We start from the raw sequence: 18,384 nt of genomic DNA, 5'->3' as shown, positions 1-18,384 counted from the left end.
CCAGTATAAGAGTGCAATAAAACTTAGATTGTTACCTTCCAAGTAACATTGAGGGTTTTATCACACTCTTATGAAGGTCTTCATGACCAAAACTGGTCACAAATACCATCATTAGAGAACAATAAAACTCAAATTGTTGCTTGGGTTGAAACTTTTTTGTCTAAAACCCATAAGGGTCAGTAGTCCAAGAATCTCAATAGCCATGAATCTAATAACCCAATTTGATTGAAATGGAACAAAAGGTTAACTATGTTGACTGTACGAAAATCCCACAGCAAGCGGTTTTTGGCTGACTTGGCGGCTGCCTTCCACAGCCCGCCAAAGTGCAGTGCTCGTGGAAGGACGCGACGAGATTGATGTCGACCGATTTTAGTCTACGGAATTAAATATCAAATCTTTTTCTCGTCATGAATAAAGAAATGCACATATACAACAATATGTAGGGTACCGGAGGGTATTTTCAGCATGCTACGAAATTCAGCCTACATTCCTTTTCTTTCGCTGCGTTTTCCCAAATAAAAACTTTGCCGCTATATAACAATACGGAACGAATGTAGCCCTCATAGACTTTAATGTGTGATAACTATTTACTTAAAAATGTTAGTAATTTGTTGATTTTTATTCAGATCAAAACCACTATTTCTCCACTAAAATAGAAGCAATCGCTTACATGTATCCGCTATCGATAATGGTTTGAAAAACACACACGTTTACTTATTCTAGAAATTAAACAGCTGTTAATACAGTATCACAGACCAATTCTACTTCTTTTTATCAACGAAGAACACAAAAATTCCCCTCTGATATGAAAATATAATTAAATTCTGTTGAAATGTTGATTTCAGCCTAAGCAAACTGAGTTGCGCCATTCGCAGTATTACAAATGTGCAAGGCAGAAAGGCCAAGAACACTTCTAGCATATTGAGTAAAAATCTACACTAAATTTGTTATCTTGCCAGTATGTAGGCAGCACTTGAAAAGCACCAACACATAAACCATCTGACTTGCTTTTGGTCTGCTGTTACAGCAATCCACCGAATAGGCCCTTGGGTGGTGCCGGTTGCTCATCGTAATTTCTCAGGTTTCTTCAAATAGATGATAGCCTTCGATAAGCCCTAACAATATACCAAAACTCTTTAGCTTTATTGTTAATTGCGCAACTAAGAAATTATAGACGATGCACGCGCAGTACCACCCATTTATTCGTGGGATTACTTTATAACTGTTATGATTTGTACCATACAGACCTCGTTCGACCTGTTGGAAATTCAAACCACACAGACACCACATGAAAAACTAGGCCTTAAAGAGTCGCAGCCACCTCATCGATTCTCGCAATTATAACTCAAATTTAATAGCGTTTAATTAAAATAAAAATACATCCAGATATTCAATAGATGATTCGATGGAATCCCGTTCATAGTAATTCGAAAGGTATAAAACAGCTCCACGGAATATCATTTGGTGCCAAGTCCTCGTAAGTTACGTTGACTTTACCAATCTCCCACAAACACTGGTTGTTGGCTGGCTTGACTTGTGCTTCCCACAGTCCGCCGAAATGTGATGTTTGTGGAAGGATGAAATGCCAGACAATAACGTTTTCTACATACGAGTCGAACACACCGCACTGCTCGTTTGCAGAAGGCTGCTACGGAAGCACATGAACTTATGACAAATGGAATCGAATCGACGTGAGCATGCAAAGCAGTATTGTTAGTAGCGTTTGGCCTGCCGAAATGTTGGTTCAGGTCAACTAGCTCATCGTTCCGAGCGATACCAGCTTACTCAGAGACCATACCCAGAGGGATAATCATTTCGAATCATTTATTTAAAGCGAATGCTGTTCGTCCAGATTAAGTTCACGGAATATGGGATCGAGCGCTATTTTAAATTTCAAATCCTTAGATCTTTAAATCTTCAGATCTTCAAACTTTCAAATCTTCGCATTTTTTCAAACCTCCAAAACAACTTTAAAAACATTACGAATGTCACGCAAACTCGTTCCAAAAATGGTCTTACTATAATATTTTCCATGCTTCATTATGAATTTCCATTTACTGTCATGTATTCAGATATGGCATATGACATCGATTTTGGTCTCTATTATTCTTTTTGCATTTTTACATTATGCGTTCTGTTCGACAAACTTTCGCCAACGTGGATTTTAAAAAAAACCTTGAATTTTAGTGTTCTTAGTTTTTCCCCCGACTGGGAGAGGCTGTTAGAGTCAATATAATCGTAGCAACTGGCCCTGCAATTGTCCTGCACTCTAACAGCTGGCTGCCAAGTCTGTCGTATAAAAACAGAAGGTCAAGTTTCGATAACGGAAAGTAGCACCTGGGCTTTGCTAGTTTTTACAAATCATCCCCGTTTTAGAATTAGATTATGCCCATTGAAAGACCGTTGTTTCAGATTTACCCTTACCACAGCCTGTCAGCTGTCAGCCAGATGCGATACTACACTAACAAGTCAGTCACCGTATGTTCGAATCTTTATTGGGAAAGACTCTAAGATTCAACAGAACCATACCAATCTAGCCCTGCAATTGTTCGGTACACTAACAATTGACTGCGAATTCTGTCGAATAAAAAATCAGTAGCTCAAGTTCTGTTGTTGTTCAACTGTTTGGAAGCCAAACTCCGTTTTCGCATGAGTTCCTACGCTTGCAGTTTCACGTCTTTCTTCTTCAGTTCAAAGTTGACCAATATTCCTACAACGGTATATTAGCCACAGCCATCGCAGCCATGCCACGATATTATTTGTATGACTGCTCTTTGTTTCTACCGCCGATCTACTCGGTCAACGTGATAGAAGCAAAGCAGTGCGTTGCCGACACGTGTCACGGTAAGTCTCGAAATAAATCCACTATCAGAAAACCGTCTCTGTAAGGATTAATTTCAACCTAAGCACAAAATCAACGAAAAATGATTTTGAAAGTCAACCAGACAAAATTGATGAAAAACGCTTTCAAATTCTAAAAAACATGCTTCCGAAGATCGGAAAAAGTACAAAAATAAAATCTCAAGTCGCTTTTTAAGCGGACATCAAAACCGCATAAAATCAAAATTCGCGTTAAAAAGACCTTGTAAAAAACAAAGTCATTGGCATAAACGTTCTTAACAACTTGACCCTTCTTTATCGACAGACTTCGCAACCGGTTATTAGAATACAGAACAATTACGGAGCTAGTGCAACGATGCTACTGACTCTATAACAGCAATGCCCAGGCGAGATTCGAACATACGATGATTGGCTTGTTAGGGTAACCTCGAAGGTAACTGGGCGGTACAAAAAAGATCTTTTTATAAAGTTTGGTTGGAAGAATGGTAAACTGGATGCAACTGGGAAATTTCGATATGAGGCTAAAATGTTTTGAATCGTTTAACAGTGTTTTATGCAATTAAACTACCGCCGGAAAAAAAGATCTTGTAGATTCTTTAAATTTTTTATTGAAATTTTTAAAAACTGTAGAATTAAAAACTATGCGTAAAAATAGATGTGTAGAGTTTGTGCGTGTAAATTTCGAAATATGCGTAAAACCAGTAGAAAGCTTGAGATAACCGAAAACGCTTCCAAGCCCAAAAAAGGCTCAAGTACTTCTGAAAGTCAAAAAGGCGAAAAAATACAAAGGAAGCTTTAAAGGCGAAGAAATCGACAAAAAAAAACTTTTATGGATGTTAGAAAAGGGGACACAATAAATTTGCCTAAAATCGCCTAAAAGAGAACGAATAAGGCGAATATAAAATAATCCCAAATTAGTCCCAAAAGTGCCAAAAATCGTTTTTCAAAGTCAAGAAAAGAGAAAAAAGCAGATAGATGCAAATTAAAAATGCTGCAAAAGGTTTTTAACGGGTCAATAGGCAACGAAACTGATCCCGAAGTAAGCCCAAAATAGATGAGTTTCTAAAGGCCAGAAAAGGTAAAAAAATATATAAATTTAGCTATAAATCTGTGAAAACACTTCAGAAACGCCAAGGTAAAATAACCGAAAAACTTCTCTGAAGACATAAAAAAGCAAACCGTAGGTGTTACATTCCGTTTCCGAAACTGACCTTCTGTTTATTTTCGATAGACTTCGCAGCCAGCTGGTAGTGTACAGGATAATTGCGGAACTATAGTGCTACGATCCTATTGACTCTAACAGCGCTTCTCGAGCTGAGATTCGAATCGTCGACAACTGGACTGTTAGTCCTCTGAAGGCATCAAAAGGCGCAAAAAAGACAATTCGAAATTGCCGAAAAAGTTAAAAAAGTGGCAAAAATAACGCTTTTTAATTAAGGTTCAGAAATTTTCAGAAACAAAAATGACGAAATAACTGAAATTTGGCTCATAATTTTAAAGGTTTCTACGAATCTTATGTATAAAAGTCAATGTAAATTTGTGAGCTTGTATGAGCAAACCGAGGTGGTTTTTGACAGAGAAGGGAGGTTTCAATAATCTTTGTGTCTCGTGCATTATGCATATTTCCGGACCGATAACAGATATTCGAGTGACAAGCAGGCAAAAGTGGTGATCTTGAAAGAGAGGGGAGTGGATTTATAGGACGGGAGGTCTAAATATCCCATACAAGGCTTCATTTCTCTTTTGTTACAGAGATTTGCGGATAAAACACAGATGTATACATCATCTGACTATACTGTAGGGCAACAGAGGCAACTGACAAGGGGGAGAATGGCGTTCAAATGCGGAAGTAGCTCCGAGCTAAAATGGAGTGGGCTCCCGAGAAAAATCGGACACTCAGGCTTTTTGTGACCGAAAAAAGTGAAACAAGGTAATGATCTCAAATTTCGATTGGGTCTCAGACAAACAAAGAGAAAGCCGTATGCAAAAGACATCCTACTTGTTCGAGAACGTTAATCGTAAATGCGTGATGGTATTTTTTGTAAGATTTTCTTCAATAAATTAAATTAGTTTATTTGTGTTTGGGCGTTGTTAAGCTTAAAATCACGGAACATGGCTTCTATTTAGTGGCCTTAAACGGCGAAAAGCGAATGTCTTATGTTAAGCTTAGAATTGGTGAAACCGCTTCTGAAGGTCACAAGAAGCGATTAAGGACAATGAACCTAAGTTAATCTTAGAATAACTAAAACACGCTCTTGATAGCAAAACAAGAACTGAAAACATTAAGCTAACGTTAGAATCGTCGAAAAATTCTTCTGAAGATCATAAAAAGCGAAAGAGAAAATAATCTCCGAAAAAGGGGTTTGGCAGATTATGTGAATTAAGCTTTTAAAATGATCGAAAACTACTTTTGAAAGTCTTAAAAGGCGAATGGCAACCCGAGCAGGAGCGCAGAGCAAAATAATATCAAAACAATATCAAACTGCGCTATAATGGTATATTTTGTTATTGAATAGATATGGAGATACATTGATAACACATTTTGTTATTGAGTAGATATTTTAAAAAGTGGTTGTAAGATGAGTTTAATAACTGATTTTGTTATCATTTCTTATTTTGGCCTTAAAATGACATTCGATATATATCATACAATTTTTTTATTGATTTTAGATTATAAATATTTTACAAAATGATTTTTTGATATCTCATATACTACTGCATTTGTTATTCAATACCTTAATAATACTAAAATATGTTATTCTAAACTCTGAATACAGTCATGTTATTGCTTTGTTATTCAAATAACACAAGTAGTTATTCTTTTGGTTTTAAAGAAGCAAAATTTTGATATTATTTTTTGTTATTTTACCAACTATGTCAGCCAAAACAAGACCAAATTTTGATACGAGTTATTCGATTTCCAATAACACATTTTGATATTATTTTGTTCTTCGCTCCTGTCGCTTTTAACCAATGTTAGGAGCGTATAAAAAGCGTCGTTGGTGCTTTTGAAGTGAAATTTGATAAGAATTACTTAGAATGGAAAGAATTTTCCTGTACTTTGAACTATATTTCAAAACCGAACCCTTCTGTTACTACTTCAACTTGTTTCTTCGCTCATAACTACCTGTGATAAATGCATCCTTCCTAGTTGGATACCCTTGTGTTGCACATCACAAACGAGTAAATCCTCACGTACACTGTGTGCGAGTGCGAGAGAGCACCGATGTGTGCTGGCTGGCTTTATTGCACTACGAGCACGATTGTCGTGCGGATGGAAAATGGGACGAACGAAAAAAGTTCCGGCGAGGTCATTGTACGACGTAGAATTTATCGTTGCAGATATTTTTCCCGGCATCGAATGCGAATGAAAACCCTGACCCAAGTCAACGTGGGAACATATTTTCGTTAGAACTGTGAAATTCAATAACGTTATGGAATGTGCTTGCCTTTTCCAATGCCATCAATCATGCTGCTAGCTGGAAGGTGCACTCCTCTTTGCTTTGGTGGCGGTGAAGATAAGCTCTCTAGAAGACTCTAGACGAACAGACAGACGATTTTTTCACTCGGAATATTTTCACTCCTTCATCGACTAAACAATGCGAAACATTTAGCCACCTGTCATTAATGACACCCACTTAATGTGGGTGTCATCGTCAGCAGGTTTTTTCTTGCTCTACCCGTCGCAAGTGAGGTAACGTCACACGGACGGACGCCCAATTAGAACGATATTTATGCAAGGCACTAATTGACAACGCAAATTGAAATTAATGAATTCGAGTCCGACAATCAACCCAAGATCGCAAGCCTGCATCAGCAGCAGCCCGCCAGCAGATAGTCGAGTAGCGCAGCGTTATTACATCATGCGTCGTCGATGAGAAATTGGAACTCGTAAGAAAGCACTCAAGACCAGCACTTTCGTAACCGAGCCGTGCGCGGGCCGGGCGGGCTGCCTGGCGAACCGGGCGGTCATTTCCCGGAAAGACAGCCACTTTACTCGAGTCGCACACATTGGCAACCGGCGGCGGACGGGACGAAGTGCAGAAATTAACCTTGCCATCTGCTTGTAAGGCAAAATTGTGCTCTACTGATATGCATTTTCCGCACAAAGGAGTACTTTGGACTCGCATCTTGCCGTCGCGTTGTTTGCCGGATTGATTGGTGCCACTTCAAATCAAGTCTAATTGAGTTGTTGCCCGACAACGGGCAACGTTCCGCTAATATTTGGGTAGTTAAAATTCGTTTATTGATGTTAATTGAATGAATTGAAGCTGTCTCAGTTCCGAAAAAAGAAGGCGAATGGAATTGGCGGTCCTAACAGTTTATGTTCAGATTCACAATTTACAAAAAAAAATGTTTAGCATTCAAGAAAACGAAGAAAATCAAGTGCAAATTTATTCAACTAATCCTCAAACGTGTTGGTGGATTAGTCAAAAATAACGACAATAATTCAGTTAAAACTGACGAGACTTGGAATAACTTAAACCAAGCAGCTTAGAAATATCTAAATTAAGCTAATGCATCGGTAGCTCACTGAATAAACAACATTAGAACGGAACTCAGCTGGCAATCGCGTGCGATGCTGTACTGCAGGGAATCGTAATTTACATGCAGCACGAGTACGTGAGTGCTTTTAATTTCCTTGCTTCACGTGGGTTGTTAGTGTACTTTAGAGCCAGTTCGTCGGAAATGATTTGCATGGAAATTTGTTTTATTTTTCCCATGCTACTAGTCCGTGAACAACCACGCGTCTCCGCTAAAGTGCAAGCCAACTCCCCAGCTGGTGGCCTGAGAACGACACTTTGTTGCTTCGCAAGTGCGTCGAACGATAAAATTTAATTGACCCACTTCGAGTGAAGTCAAAATTAATCATCGGCCCATTTTTCTATTTCTGGAACCATCCGTCACGGGAAGTTGTTTGTCGTCAAGGACATACCCATACCGGCGGCCAAGTTTCTATTGCCTCTCTGAAATAGGCTCAAGTTCAGCCAGAAAAGCACCCTACATTCATTGCTTTGATCTACGAGGCAGAGTTTTACCGAAGCGAAAGCTTGAATTGGCAGTCATGCTTACTAAATTAAACCTCCCAGCCGAGGACAAACAATTTCAGCAAACTTTCGTTCCTTTTTGGATGCTCAGATAGTCAAAAGATTCTAATTTAATTTGTAGCTTTAATTTGGCCACATAATCGATGTCGTTTCATTTCACTGTAAAATTCATATTGTTCCTCGAAATCAGAAGATTTACACCGTGTAATTGATTAATTTGCACCATCACTACACCATCGCAGGCAAATTGTGGTGCCATTTTCGATGTTGTTGTTGTTTCACTTTTTTTTTGTCTCTTTTCGTAATGGATGCTGGAAAATATATTGACGCTATGCAAATTAATTATAGACCCCCTTGGCAAGGATTGGGTGAACGTGGCGGCGATTGGCTCACGGGCAGAGAATGACAGTTTTTACTCCGCGAGCGAACCGGAAAATGGAAACCACCATCACGGCCGGTCGGACGGACGGGATGACGGTTGGTCCGGTTGTTATTAATCCCTATTCCGAATTTCAATTAACCAGTAGTGTACGGGCCGATCGGCCCGAACCGGACTGGACCGTACCGTACCGTACGGAAGATGCCTTTTCGGTTAGCACTAACTAACGCAACGCTATGAGGACAGGAAATGGAATGTTGCGGTTGTACGACCGATGGATGATTTTGTGTGCGGGAATGTTTTGGGTGGAGTACGATGGACGAAGGTGGGCGGGTGCGTCCGCATCGGAATGGTGCCGATAAGCGCATGAAAAGGCGTTGAAATTATCGTAAATCTCACGCCAGTTTTCGACGGGGGATTACTAGTCTCACTCGTCCCGATTTACGGGGCCGAAGCGTTCAGTTTGTCGTAGTTGGGAAACAAATTGTCTGGTCCTATATTGGAATAATTTATTCATAATAAAATATTGAATTAATCTGAGTGTAATGAATGAATTTATTAAAAAGTTTTAATGCAATGAACCACGAACCTACTAAGTGCTGTTTTAGTGACACTCCCTTTATCTGAGTTTTCGCTCTTTCTCCTTCACGACTTGTCTCAGTCCGGACATATTATAAAACACCTTCGATTTCATTGCTTTCTTCTGTTGAAAAGACTATCGTTTTAGAAATATTATAATAGATTTTAACAAGTTTGTCAACACCCGAATTAAACTCGGAATTTCAATATGGATTTGTCGATTTTTTTCACTTTTTACTTTTTTTTCACTTCTGGATATCCTGAATTTTTATTTTTTGGAATGCCGGTCTATAGCATTTCTAACTTTAAGCTTCATTTGAATTATGAAACTACGGAATGCATGAATATTAAACGCAATTTATTTGCAATTATATATTACCTATGTTATAATATGTACCTATTATGTAATATATATTACCTTATCTTTCATTTTTAATGTTAAACGTTTTGTGTTTGGGTGTGTATCTGAAATTTACAAGCATTCATACATCACGCATAGCACACTAGATTACCGCGTGCGACGGACACAATCTGACGTGTGTGGAAAACAACAACAGCAACAACAATGTTTTTTCATAAATTTAGGGTTCGCCTCCACTTTTGCTTGCATAATCCTATAAAACTGAACCTAACTATGTCAACACGATAGAAGAGTTTCAGACGCATCTGCCTTGCATATTTGCAGTAGTTTAACTAGAGCACCGTAGGCTGAAATTAAAAATAAAATGCTGCAAATTGCTGGTGAATGAAAATTGATTTATATTTTCAGATCAGAGGGGAATTTTTGTGTTCCTTTATGATAAAAAGAAGTAAAATTCTCGCGTAACTTTTCAGAAGGATCTAAGTAACATTGAGAGACTCTCTTTGGCGTCCCTCTCTTCTGATTATTACGGCGACATAAATGCATTCTAACAAAAAATTTCCTCACGCTTAACTAGATAGTGACGCTAGCAACCGATTCATGCAAAGCTGGTGCTTTAAAGTCATTTGCATTGCCGTGGGAGGTGAAAGAGAAGAGGCACAAAGAGAATCTCTCATTGTTACTTAGGTCCTTTGAAAAGTTACGCGAGAATTGTTCTGTGATACCGTATTCGCAGCTGTTTAATTTCTAGAATAAGTAAACGTGATCATAATTGTGTGTTTTTGAAACCATCATTAAGAGCGGATACACGGAAGCGATTGCTTCTATTTTTTCCCCTTATTACACGCTAGTAAAGAAGAAGCGGTTTTGATGTTTATTGAATAAAAATGAGCAAATTACATTTTTATAAAAATAGTACCCGTAAAACGGGCTAACATTGGTCATCCGGAGTAACATTGATCAGTTCAGGAAAGTTGACAAAAGTGGCTTATTTCACTTATTTATGCAAATGGTCAATTTGATCAAAGTAACCCCGATGATCAATGTTACCCCGTTTTACGGTACAACACATTAAAGCCTATGAGTGCTATCATTCGTTTCAGTATTGTTATAAAGTTTTTATTGAGGAAACCTCAGCAAAAAGAGGGAATGTATGCCGAATTTAGTAGCGTGCTGGAAATACCCTCCTTCAGAAGTATTCAGCGATTTTAAACTTAATTTGGAGGTAATTACAATAGACCGTTGTATTTTTATGTAAATGTGGCTCTTCGGTCTGCGATTTTTTACGAAAACTTTAGTTGACGTTTTCGGCTAACGTTTCGAAGATCTATATCTTAATCCTCAGAGCAGATAAAATTTAATGCGCATATGCTGAACAACTATGGAGACTGTTGAAAATTTATTATTTATTCTTTCGGATATTCTGTGGTCCCTATAAACCAAATCAAATAGGATGATCTGACAGTAAAACTTAAACTTTTCTGCTCACGGATGTATTTTCAAGTTAACAAACCCGGCTGACTGATTTAGCGTTTTACCAGAGCAAGCTGTATGCTTTATAGCTTTGTTGCGAAAAGCTTCGTTAAATTATGGTGCTGGCTGTCAAGTAACTAAATACATACTCGGTTTTATTGCTGCTTTCGGCAGACCGTGAAAAGACTGCTTGGGCTTATAACCTGATTCTTGAAGAGGTTATGAAAACCTTCTGAAGAGTGGGCCGCTTGTTCGGAAGGCAGTTTTATAGTGGTCATCAGAATGTTATGATGGAACTCATCGTTTTATTAGCGGTTTTATAAAATTGGTAATGAAAACCACTAGAGGAACGTATTAAAACTTACAATTGTTACTTGCGCTGTCCTTTATAAGTGTTTTTCAGTTCATCTGTTCAGAAGCGATTTTGCTGGTTTCTATTTTGGTTTTCCGAAGCATATGCGGCTACTGGTAGATTAATTTGAAGTTGGTTCGCCTTTTCATGCATTCACAAATAATTTTTAGCTAACTTAGGATTGTATTGTTTCTTCGCCTTTTTGTCGAAACTCACAAATCACGAGCTAAACGTTGTTAAAAATCGCTTCTGAAAGCCGATACCGGCGAAGTCGCCGAACGCTGCTGAGCGTCGAATCGTCTAAAACCGGCTAGACTATAAAATGCGAAAAAAAATTATTATAACTAAGAAAAATCCTTTCGAATAGGCGAAATTACGAAAAATGGTATTTCGGTGTTTTTAAGCCTAATTTGGATTATTGTCATTACTCACGTTTTCTGTTTTTTTAGAACATTTTTGAACGATTTTACCTTTCCTGGCTGCCCATAAATGGAAGACAGTCCCATCTGCAAAAACGTGCAACTTCGAAAAACGCTGTTGAAACCGCGACAATTTTTTTATTAATATTGAATCGATTTTGAAAACAAATCGTCCAAATCGTCATAAAATCACTTGAATGTACATAACAGAACACTTTTACAAGCAATTTGTTCACATGTGACTTAAAATTTGTTCCAAAACTTAGAAAAACTGCCGAAGTTACTGATATGCGTTTATTTGTGCTTGAATAAGCAAGAATAAACGCATAACAGTAACAGCATGCCTTGATCCTTGCGTTGCCGGTGATTCGGCAGTATCGAAAACCACGTGTCGTTGTTATTTTAATAATTCACGTGCTCGTTCAATTCATTTGTTCAAAATGTCCTTTTTGACTCAAATCCCTTTCTGGTCTTTTCTCATTTTATTTGTAATACGTTATCTTGAGTTTATAATGGGGTCGCATGGTGGGGTTTGTTCGACTCAGAAGCTGGTCGCTTTTCTGTGTATCCGGAACACTCCCAGAACGTGTCCGAGTATGACCAGTGTGATCTTGGACACTATATATGACAACAAATGAACTATTTCGAACTAGTTTTGCAATTTCCAGTACCGACTTAGAGATGTCACTTGTTGTATTTAGTTAAATTCAGAAACTGATCCCCTTAGAGGTATCCGGAACCTTCACGGACATGTCTAGATGTGGCCAATGACGGCTTGAATACTTTATACGACGACCAATAGTCTAGATTTGAAAATCCGTGTACTTATAGGTGTCACATGATGGGTTTGTTGTGATCCAAGGTGCTTCTATGTTCAAGTTCCATATACTCCGGAAATTGTTCCCACTGTAACTTCGGAACCGTACATTCGATCCAAATTCTCCTCAATAGTGTTCTTCTAGGCCATAAAATTTTCCGTTTGGTAGTTGTTGCGGTTGAATCGGTCAATGCATTTCCAGAAAACAGATGCTTATTGATATATTTTTACTGCTGTGACTGTTATGCGTTTATTTGTAATATGGGACTGACATAGTTTGATATTTTTTTCAACATTTTGGGAACAAACATAACTTTTTTGTTCGAAATATTGAAAGAATAGTTAGTTTAAAGATGATTCCCAGGTTTATCTCAAAAGTGGTGAAAAGTCAGATGGGACTGTTATGCGTTTATGGGCAGCTGGTTTTCAGAAATGTTTTACTTTTTATGTTCTCCTGAAATATTTTAGGCGATTATTTTGATACAGAAGCATTTTTTCGGTGACTTTTAGCTTTATACGTTATTGTTTTTGTTCTTCGACGTTTTAGAAGCGTTTTTTCGCGATATTGAGTTTAATTTGGAGTCATCATTTTCTCGCTTTTCCTGGTTATTGGGAGCCTCTTGAGGGCTTTAGGTTTGATTTAAAATTACTCTTTTTCTTTGGTTTTTCTGGCTTTTTGTTTTGGGTCTTTAAAACTCCGTTTTTCTATGATTTCAAGCGTAATGTAGGGTAAATTTCTTTGTCCGTATTTTCTGGCTTTCAGGGGTATTTTGTAGCGTTTAGCGGCACAGTTCAGAATTATTTTCGTTTCCATGTTGGGACGATGCAGCCTTGTCTGGCAATTGAGAGCGTTTATCGACAATTTCGCAATTTCCACCCTTTAATAGTGATTCTCAGTAACTTCGCCTTAACTGGTGTTTAGAAACGTCTTTTTTTGGAAAGGGAGGAAGTATCTGGTGCGAAGAATGATAAACTGGATGAACTGGAAAATTTTGGTATTTGGGCCAAAAATATATTGGGTCGTTCAATGGAAGGTGGCACTCGCACCCACGGTTTTTCGGTTGCTACCCGAATATTTTACTGACTAAACTACTGTCGCACCCTTATATTAGGTGGTCTAATACCTAGTTTTGTTTTTATTCTCCCAATTCTCCCATTCCACACACGCACCAAAAAACCATTTTTAGAAACGTTTTTAGCTAATTTCATGCTATTTAGCCTTCAGGAGCATTTTGGAAATTATACACGAATTCTCCCAAGCAACACAGCTTGTTATAGAATAGTATAACATTACATACACCAGAACTTCTCTATTACCAGAAAAGCGCAAAAAATTGAAGTCTAATGAAACAACAATTGAAAGAAGTATGTATCAGGTTAATTCATACCATTTTAAAACGTTATTATAGCATAAGCTACAATTTGTTCTTCCAGTAGTTTAAATTTAGTAATGGAGACATAATAAAAACTTCGTGTTGACATGTTGACAAAACAAACATTATTCAATTGATATAAACTGTCAAATAAATTCTTGTTATCACAAAACATCTCAAAACCTTAATAATAACGACACATGTTTTCAGAGTACGTTTATAGTACTCTTAAACGACTACTTTCAATGAAGATTATTTTCTAACTTGTTTTGTGTGTTACTTGGGCTAATCTTCAGGTTGAATCGCTACAGCTCGTTTTGGCCTTCTGAATCCTGTTTTTGTCTATTTCGCCTTTTATGGCTTTCCGAAGCGATTTGTGACGATTCCAACTTGTCTGAATTTCACATACGTTGTACGGCAAGATCCCCTTTTCGCCTTTTCTAGTGTTTTAAAAGGTGTTTTAGGACGACCATAAGGTTGGAGGTAATTGGAGATATTTTTTTCGCTTCTCCTGAACTTCTCTGACCTTCAGCAGTGGTTCCACCGAATTTAAGAACATATTCTCTTTTCCAGTTTTACAGCGAGTCCAAGCTTAATGCGCTATTCTTATCGTTTCTCGCTTTTTCCGGCTTCAGACGCGTTTTTTGGAGATTTTAAATTTTATTCATTCTAATTTTTTACTTTTTTTCTAACCCATGAAAACGTGTTTTGGTGATTTCAAGTTTAATTTGAACGTTACTTACCTTTTTGCATTTTTTAGCGATGTAAAGATCAATTCGAGATAATTTACATGTCTCTCGTCAACTTTTGACCGATATATCTCGGTTGTTGCTTGTTGTTCGAATGACATGAATGAAGAGATTTTCTGCCACAGACTGATTCAAGGCTGTGCCGCCTCAACGAATCGAGACTGACAAAAGTTAGCTTTGAAATACGTTGTTTGTAGCATGGAACCATGTAAACATGATTCCGTGAGGATTTTCGCTCCTGTAGCTTTCGGTGCCGGTCTGTTAGCTCGCAAATTTACAAGTTACTAATGCACTATTACTTGTATTACTTGATAGATATACATCCAAACATTGCAGTTGGACTTGTTCAGTTCTTAGCAACATCACCTCTCTCGTTGGAGGATTCAACTTCCATCTGAAAACAGCGAGGTTTGGCACAAATGAGACTCCTCGTGCTGGCTTTTTATCGTTGTTGGAATATGTTTTGGATTGACAAAGTGTATAAAATCTGCTACAAAATGCGCGTATGATGTAATCTCAGGGTAAAAATAGTTGTGCAAATTTTAAATCAAAACAAGTTTACCAACCATTTGTTAAAAAGTAGACAAAATTGAAAAACACAAAAAAAAGTACATGAAAGAATAAAATTGAAGAAAAAAATCTTCACCATCGCCCACAATCGTCGTAAAGCGTCACTCCATTATGTTTATCAAAGCGTTATTCTGCTGATTTGAATTACGCTAAACAACACGACTTTTCAATTATCTTATGTTTATAAGAAACACTTACTGCATTCTGATTGAATGAGAGTAAAATGTAAGATCCTCCATTGCCGTTCGATAGATGGAGGCGCTGGATTATCCGTAGTAAATTGATAGCAAATAATGTTTCCTACAATAATTTGTATACTAATAAACTTAATATTGAGACTTTTAAGTAAATTAAACCTTTTCGTTTATTTTTCGGATTTTGTCGACCAGTTTAACTGAATGACTTTTCAATATCAAAGCAACTGGCACAGAAGTTTTTCGATTAACCATTTCTGTACATCCACAACCTTGTGACCTTGCATCGTATCGTCAATTACCTACCACCTCTGAACCCTGCCTGCCCACCCTGCAGCACCCCTCTCATGGTAAAGCCCAACACGAAACAACTCGACTGCCATAAAACAACCAACTTTTGCCAGCCCAGCATTCCGACGGCGCTTTCCTGTACCAAACAACCAGTGAATTTTTTTTATGCATCACATAATGGCCGTATTTACTCCGATACAGCAGAAAATGGAACCATTTTCTCGGGCTGTTTCCCGCTTTGCCGTCGCCATCCTCGGCTCCACCATCGGCCTGAGATGCGCCCGTAAAAGCCATCGGAAACATTTCGTGATGTTTATGTTCCACCATTTCTCTGTTCTGTTGGCACTCATTCCTCGACAAACCAATCCGTGCTCGCTTGTGTGTCATCCGGGTGGAGCATGTTCTTGCCTTGCTCAACACACGGGAATAGTGCGGGTGTCGCTTTTCGCACATCAATTACGATGGGCGTCGGGCGTATGCAAAAGTGGGGTTATCCATTTATCAAAACACTGTTTCTAATAAATTGTTCAGTGTCCCTCGAACTCCGAGCATTCAGCAGAAACACTGCAGCAACATCACTAACAGTCACTAACCGACTTTCCTTCCATCCATAAGTGGTTAGAAACATACCGCACAGAACAACAACAGTGCCAGCATAGGTCACTAAATAACACCCCTCCTGTCGGAAAGTGACGTTGATGGCTACGGTTGCATGCATAATTGTTTCGCCTTGCAGCTGACCGACGACGACCGAGTTTATAAATATCCCTCGCCTGACCTGAAAGTATGTTGCGTTAATGGTTTACCCACTTTTTTTTTACTTCCCTTCAGATGTCGTAGCAGCCGAGGTGACAATCTGGACTGTGTAGGCGATAGTCCAACCGGATCTACCATGGACGGTAAACTGTCCCGTCCGAACAGTCAAGCTCCGAGCGGTCGAGAGTTCTGGGGCCGGCTACCGGAGCCATCGGTAGCCCATAACGGCCACGGCCAGCAACAGCACCCACCACAGTCGGCTGGCAGCAGCCAGCAGGGATCACAACCGCCCAGTCCCACCTCCAGCCGGAAAGATCGCAGCTCGCCGGGTCATTCGAGGAAGAGCGGTTCCTCGTCGAAAATCGCCAGCAGCCGGACGAAAGGTGTCCCGCAGAGTTTTGGGTACGTCAAAAAGACCAACGGAGCTGCGATGCACGGCGTTGATCAGCAGGGCCAAGCGCTGCTGACCGGAGGTCGCACGGCTCACGTTTCTGCAGTGCCAAGAACTAGCAAGCTAAAAGTCTCCGGCGGAACGCAAACTACGACGGCAGATTTTCAAGCCAGTTAGTAACAATTTCGACAGTTTTTATGTTTGAAAGACTAAATTGATTTTTTTTGTTTCAGAAAATCAACAACACGCCCAGTATCGTAGTTTTTCCCTGACCGGCCCGGGGGCGGCTCAACTAAGTCAATCGGTCAAAGAAAGGTTTGGTTCGGGAACGCACAGTTTGCCAAAGCCCGGTTTAGATATGCATGTCTTCCAACATAGGTTTGTCTCCTCATCAAGGGTCTAGACCTACATAGAAGTCACCTAGTTACTAACCGCATCTCTTGTTTCTGTCCTCTTTTTTTTTCTCATCACGTTCCCCAACATTGATTGCCCCGGTGTGTTAATCCTCCATCCCCGTTAGAATGTCCACACGCGGATCCACTAAGCTAAACGACGGTAGCCTTAGCGATACGCAAACCTACGCCGAAGTGAAGCCCGACTACAGTAGCTATGCGATGTGGCTCCGTCACTCGAGTACGGCCTCGAGCCGGCTCTCCGAGGGCGATTCCTTGGAGAGTTTCTCGCTCGGATCCGGCGGCGGCGGCGGTGGTGGTGGTGGAGGTTGTGGCAATGGGATGGTTGCAGGTGGAACCACCGGTTCCGGCGGCTCGGGCATCCCCGGTGCCAGCCGGCCGAACAAACTGCTGCACCATGCCCGCGGCGAAACGCAACCCGTTATGCACCACCACGGGGCCGCCACGCACAGCCCCCGGTTGAACCGAAGCAATAGCATAAGGTAAATATCGTCTGCAATTTCTGACTATTGTGTCACTACTGTTGTACCTAAACTTCGTGAAGCTTCTTATCAATCGATGGCTTTTTAGATGTTGTTTTTATTATTTCGTTCCTATGTTTTCGATGTAAGATTTTTTCTTGTTTTTTTGAATTTTCGAATGAAAAATTTCGAAGTTTCATTTTCCGATGTTTTGCACTTGAACTCTCTCTCTCCAGTCTGTTGTTTTGTTGCATTTTCTCGATGTACGAACGAGTAAAAAAACACATTACATGTTGTTTCTCCTGTTGAAGTTTTAATAATCGAACAATTTTCTCCAACCAATCATTCCGACTGTTTCATCACCACCATGCTCTCTCCAGCTATTTGAAAGAAAGGACCTATCCCAGGTAGCTATCGTATGCGCGAGTTAAACAACACACCAACAGTGTCACACACACACAGTCATTGATGTTCATTTTCAAATCACCAAGTCATTTTTCTGCATGGCATGAAATGTCCCATTTAGGCTTAACCTGCACCTGTTGCAAGTCGATATTGCATGAACAGCTAAATTATCTACTAAAGATCAAATTATAAAATCCTTCTTGACAACTGATAAATCATTTTCCATAAGCTCGTTTTACAATTGTGTTAAATTAGAAAAGTCAAACACGCGGTATAAAGGGAGTTTCTTCACGATGTTGATTATCACTGGCGTGCCCAGGCTGGGGAGCAATGGGGCTCGTGCCCCACCTTCTACCACAAATTTAATTTATAATAATGTATTAACAGCGAACTAATTGGAAATGAATTCCTATTAAAAACAAAAGGAATTAAAAGGAATTTCAGCAGATTCTAATGACATGTCCCATTTTATGTCCCATTTCAAGTCTAATTAGATGTCACCTCCGATTTCA

At 39.2% G+C, this 18,384-nt stretch overlaps 1 protein-coding gene across 1 annotated transcript in view; it reads left to right on the top strand.

The window, feature by feature from the left end:
• LOC128740985 (protein sickie-like) overlaps positions 1 to 18,384 on the top strand; it is a 348,009-nt gene that overhangs the window by 198,634 nt on the left and 130,991 nt on the right. Inside the window, exons 9-12 of the mRNA XM_053836560.1 lie at positions 16,278 to 16,765; positions 16,827 to 16,971; positions 17,114 to 17,488; positions 17,848 to 17,874. Of these exons, the coding sequence (XP_053692535.1) occupies positions 16,278 to 16,765; positions 16,827 to 16,971; positions 17,114 to 17,488; positions 17,848 to 17,874 (1,035 nt within the window). The remainder of the gene's footprint in view (positions 1 to 16,277; positions 16,766 to 16,826; positions 16,972 to 17,113; positions 17,489 to 17,847; positions 17,875 to 18,384) is intronic.

Source organism: Sabethes cyaneus, chromosome 3 (genome assembly GCF_943734655.1).
Source record: "Sabethes cyaneus chromosome 3, idSabCyanKW18_F2, whole genome shotgun sequence".
NCBI classification, from domain to species: domain Eukaryota; kingdom Metazoa; phylum Arthropoda; class Insecta; order Diptera; family Culicidae; genus Sabethes; species Sabethes cyaneus.
Note: the sequence above shows the minus strand (reverse complement) of the source record. Positions and strands in the feature narration are given on the sequence as shown.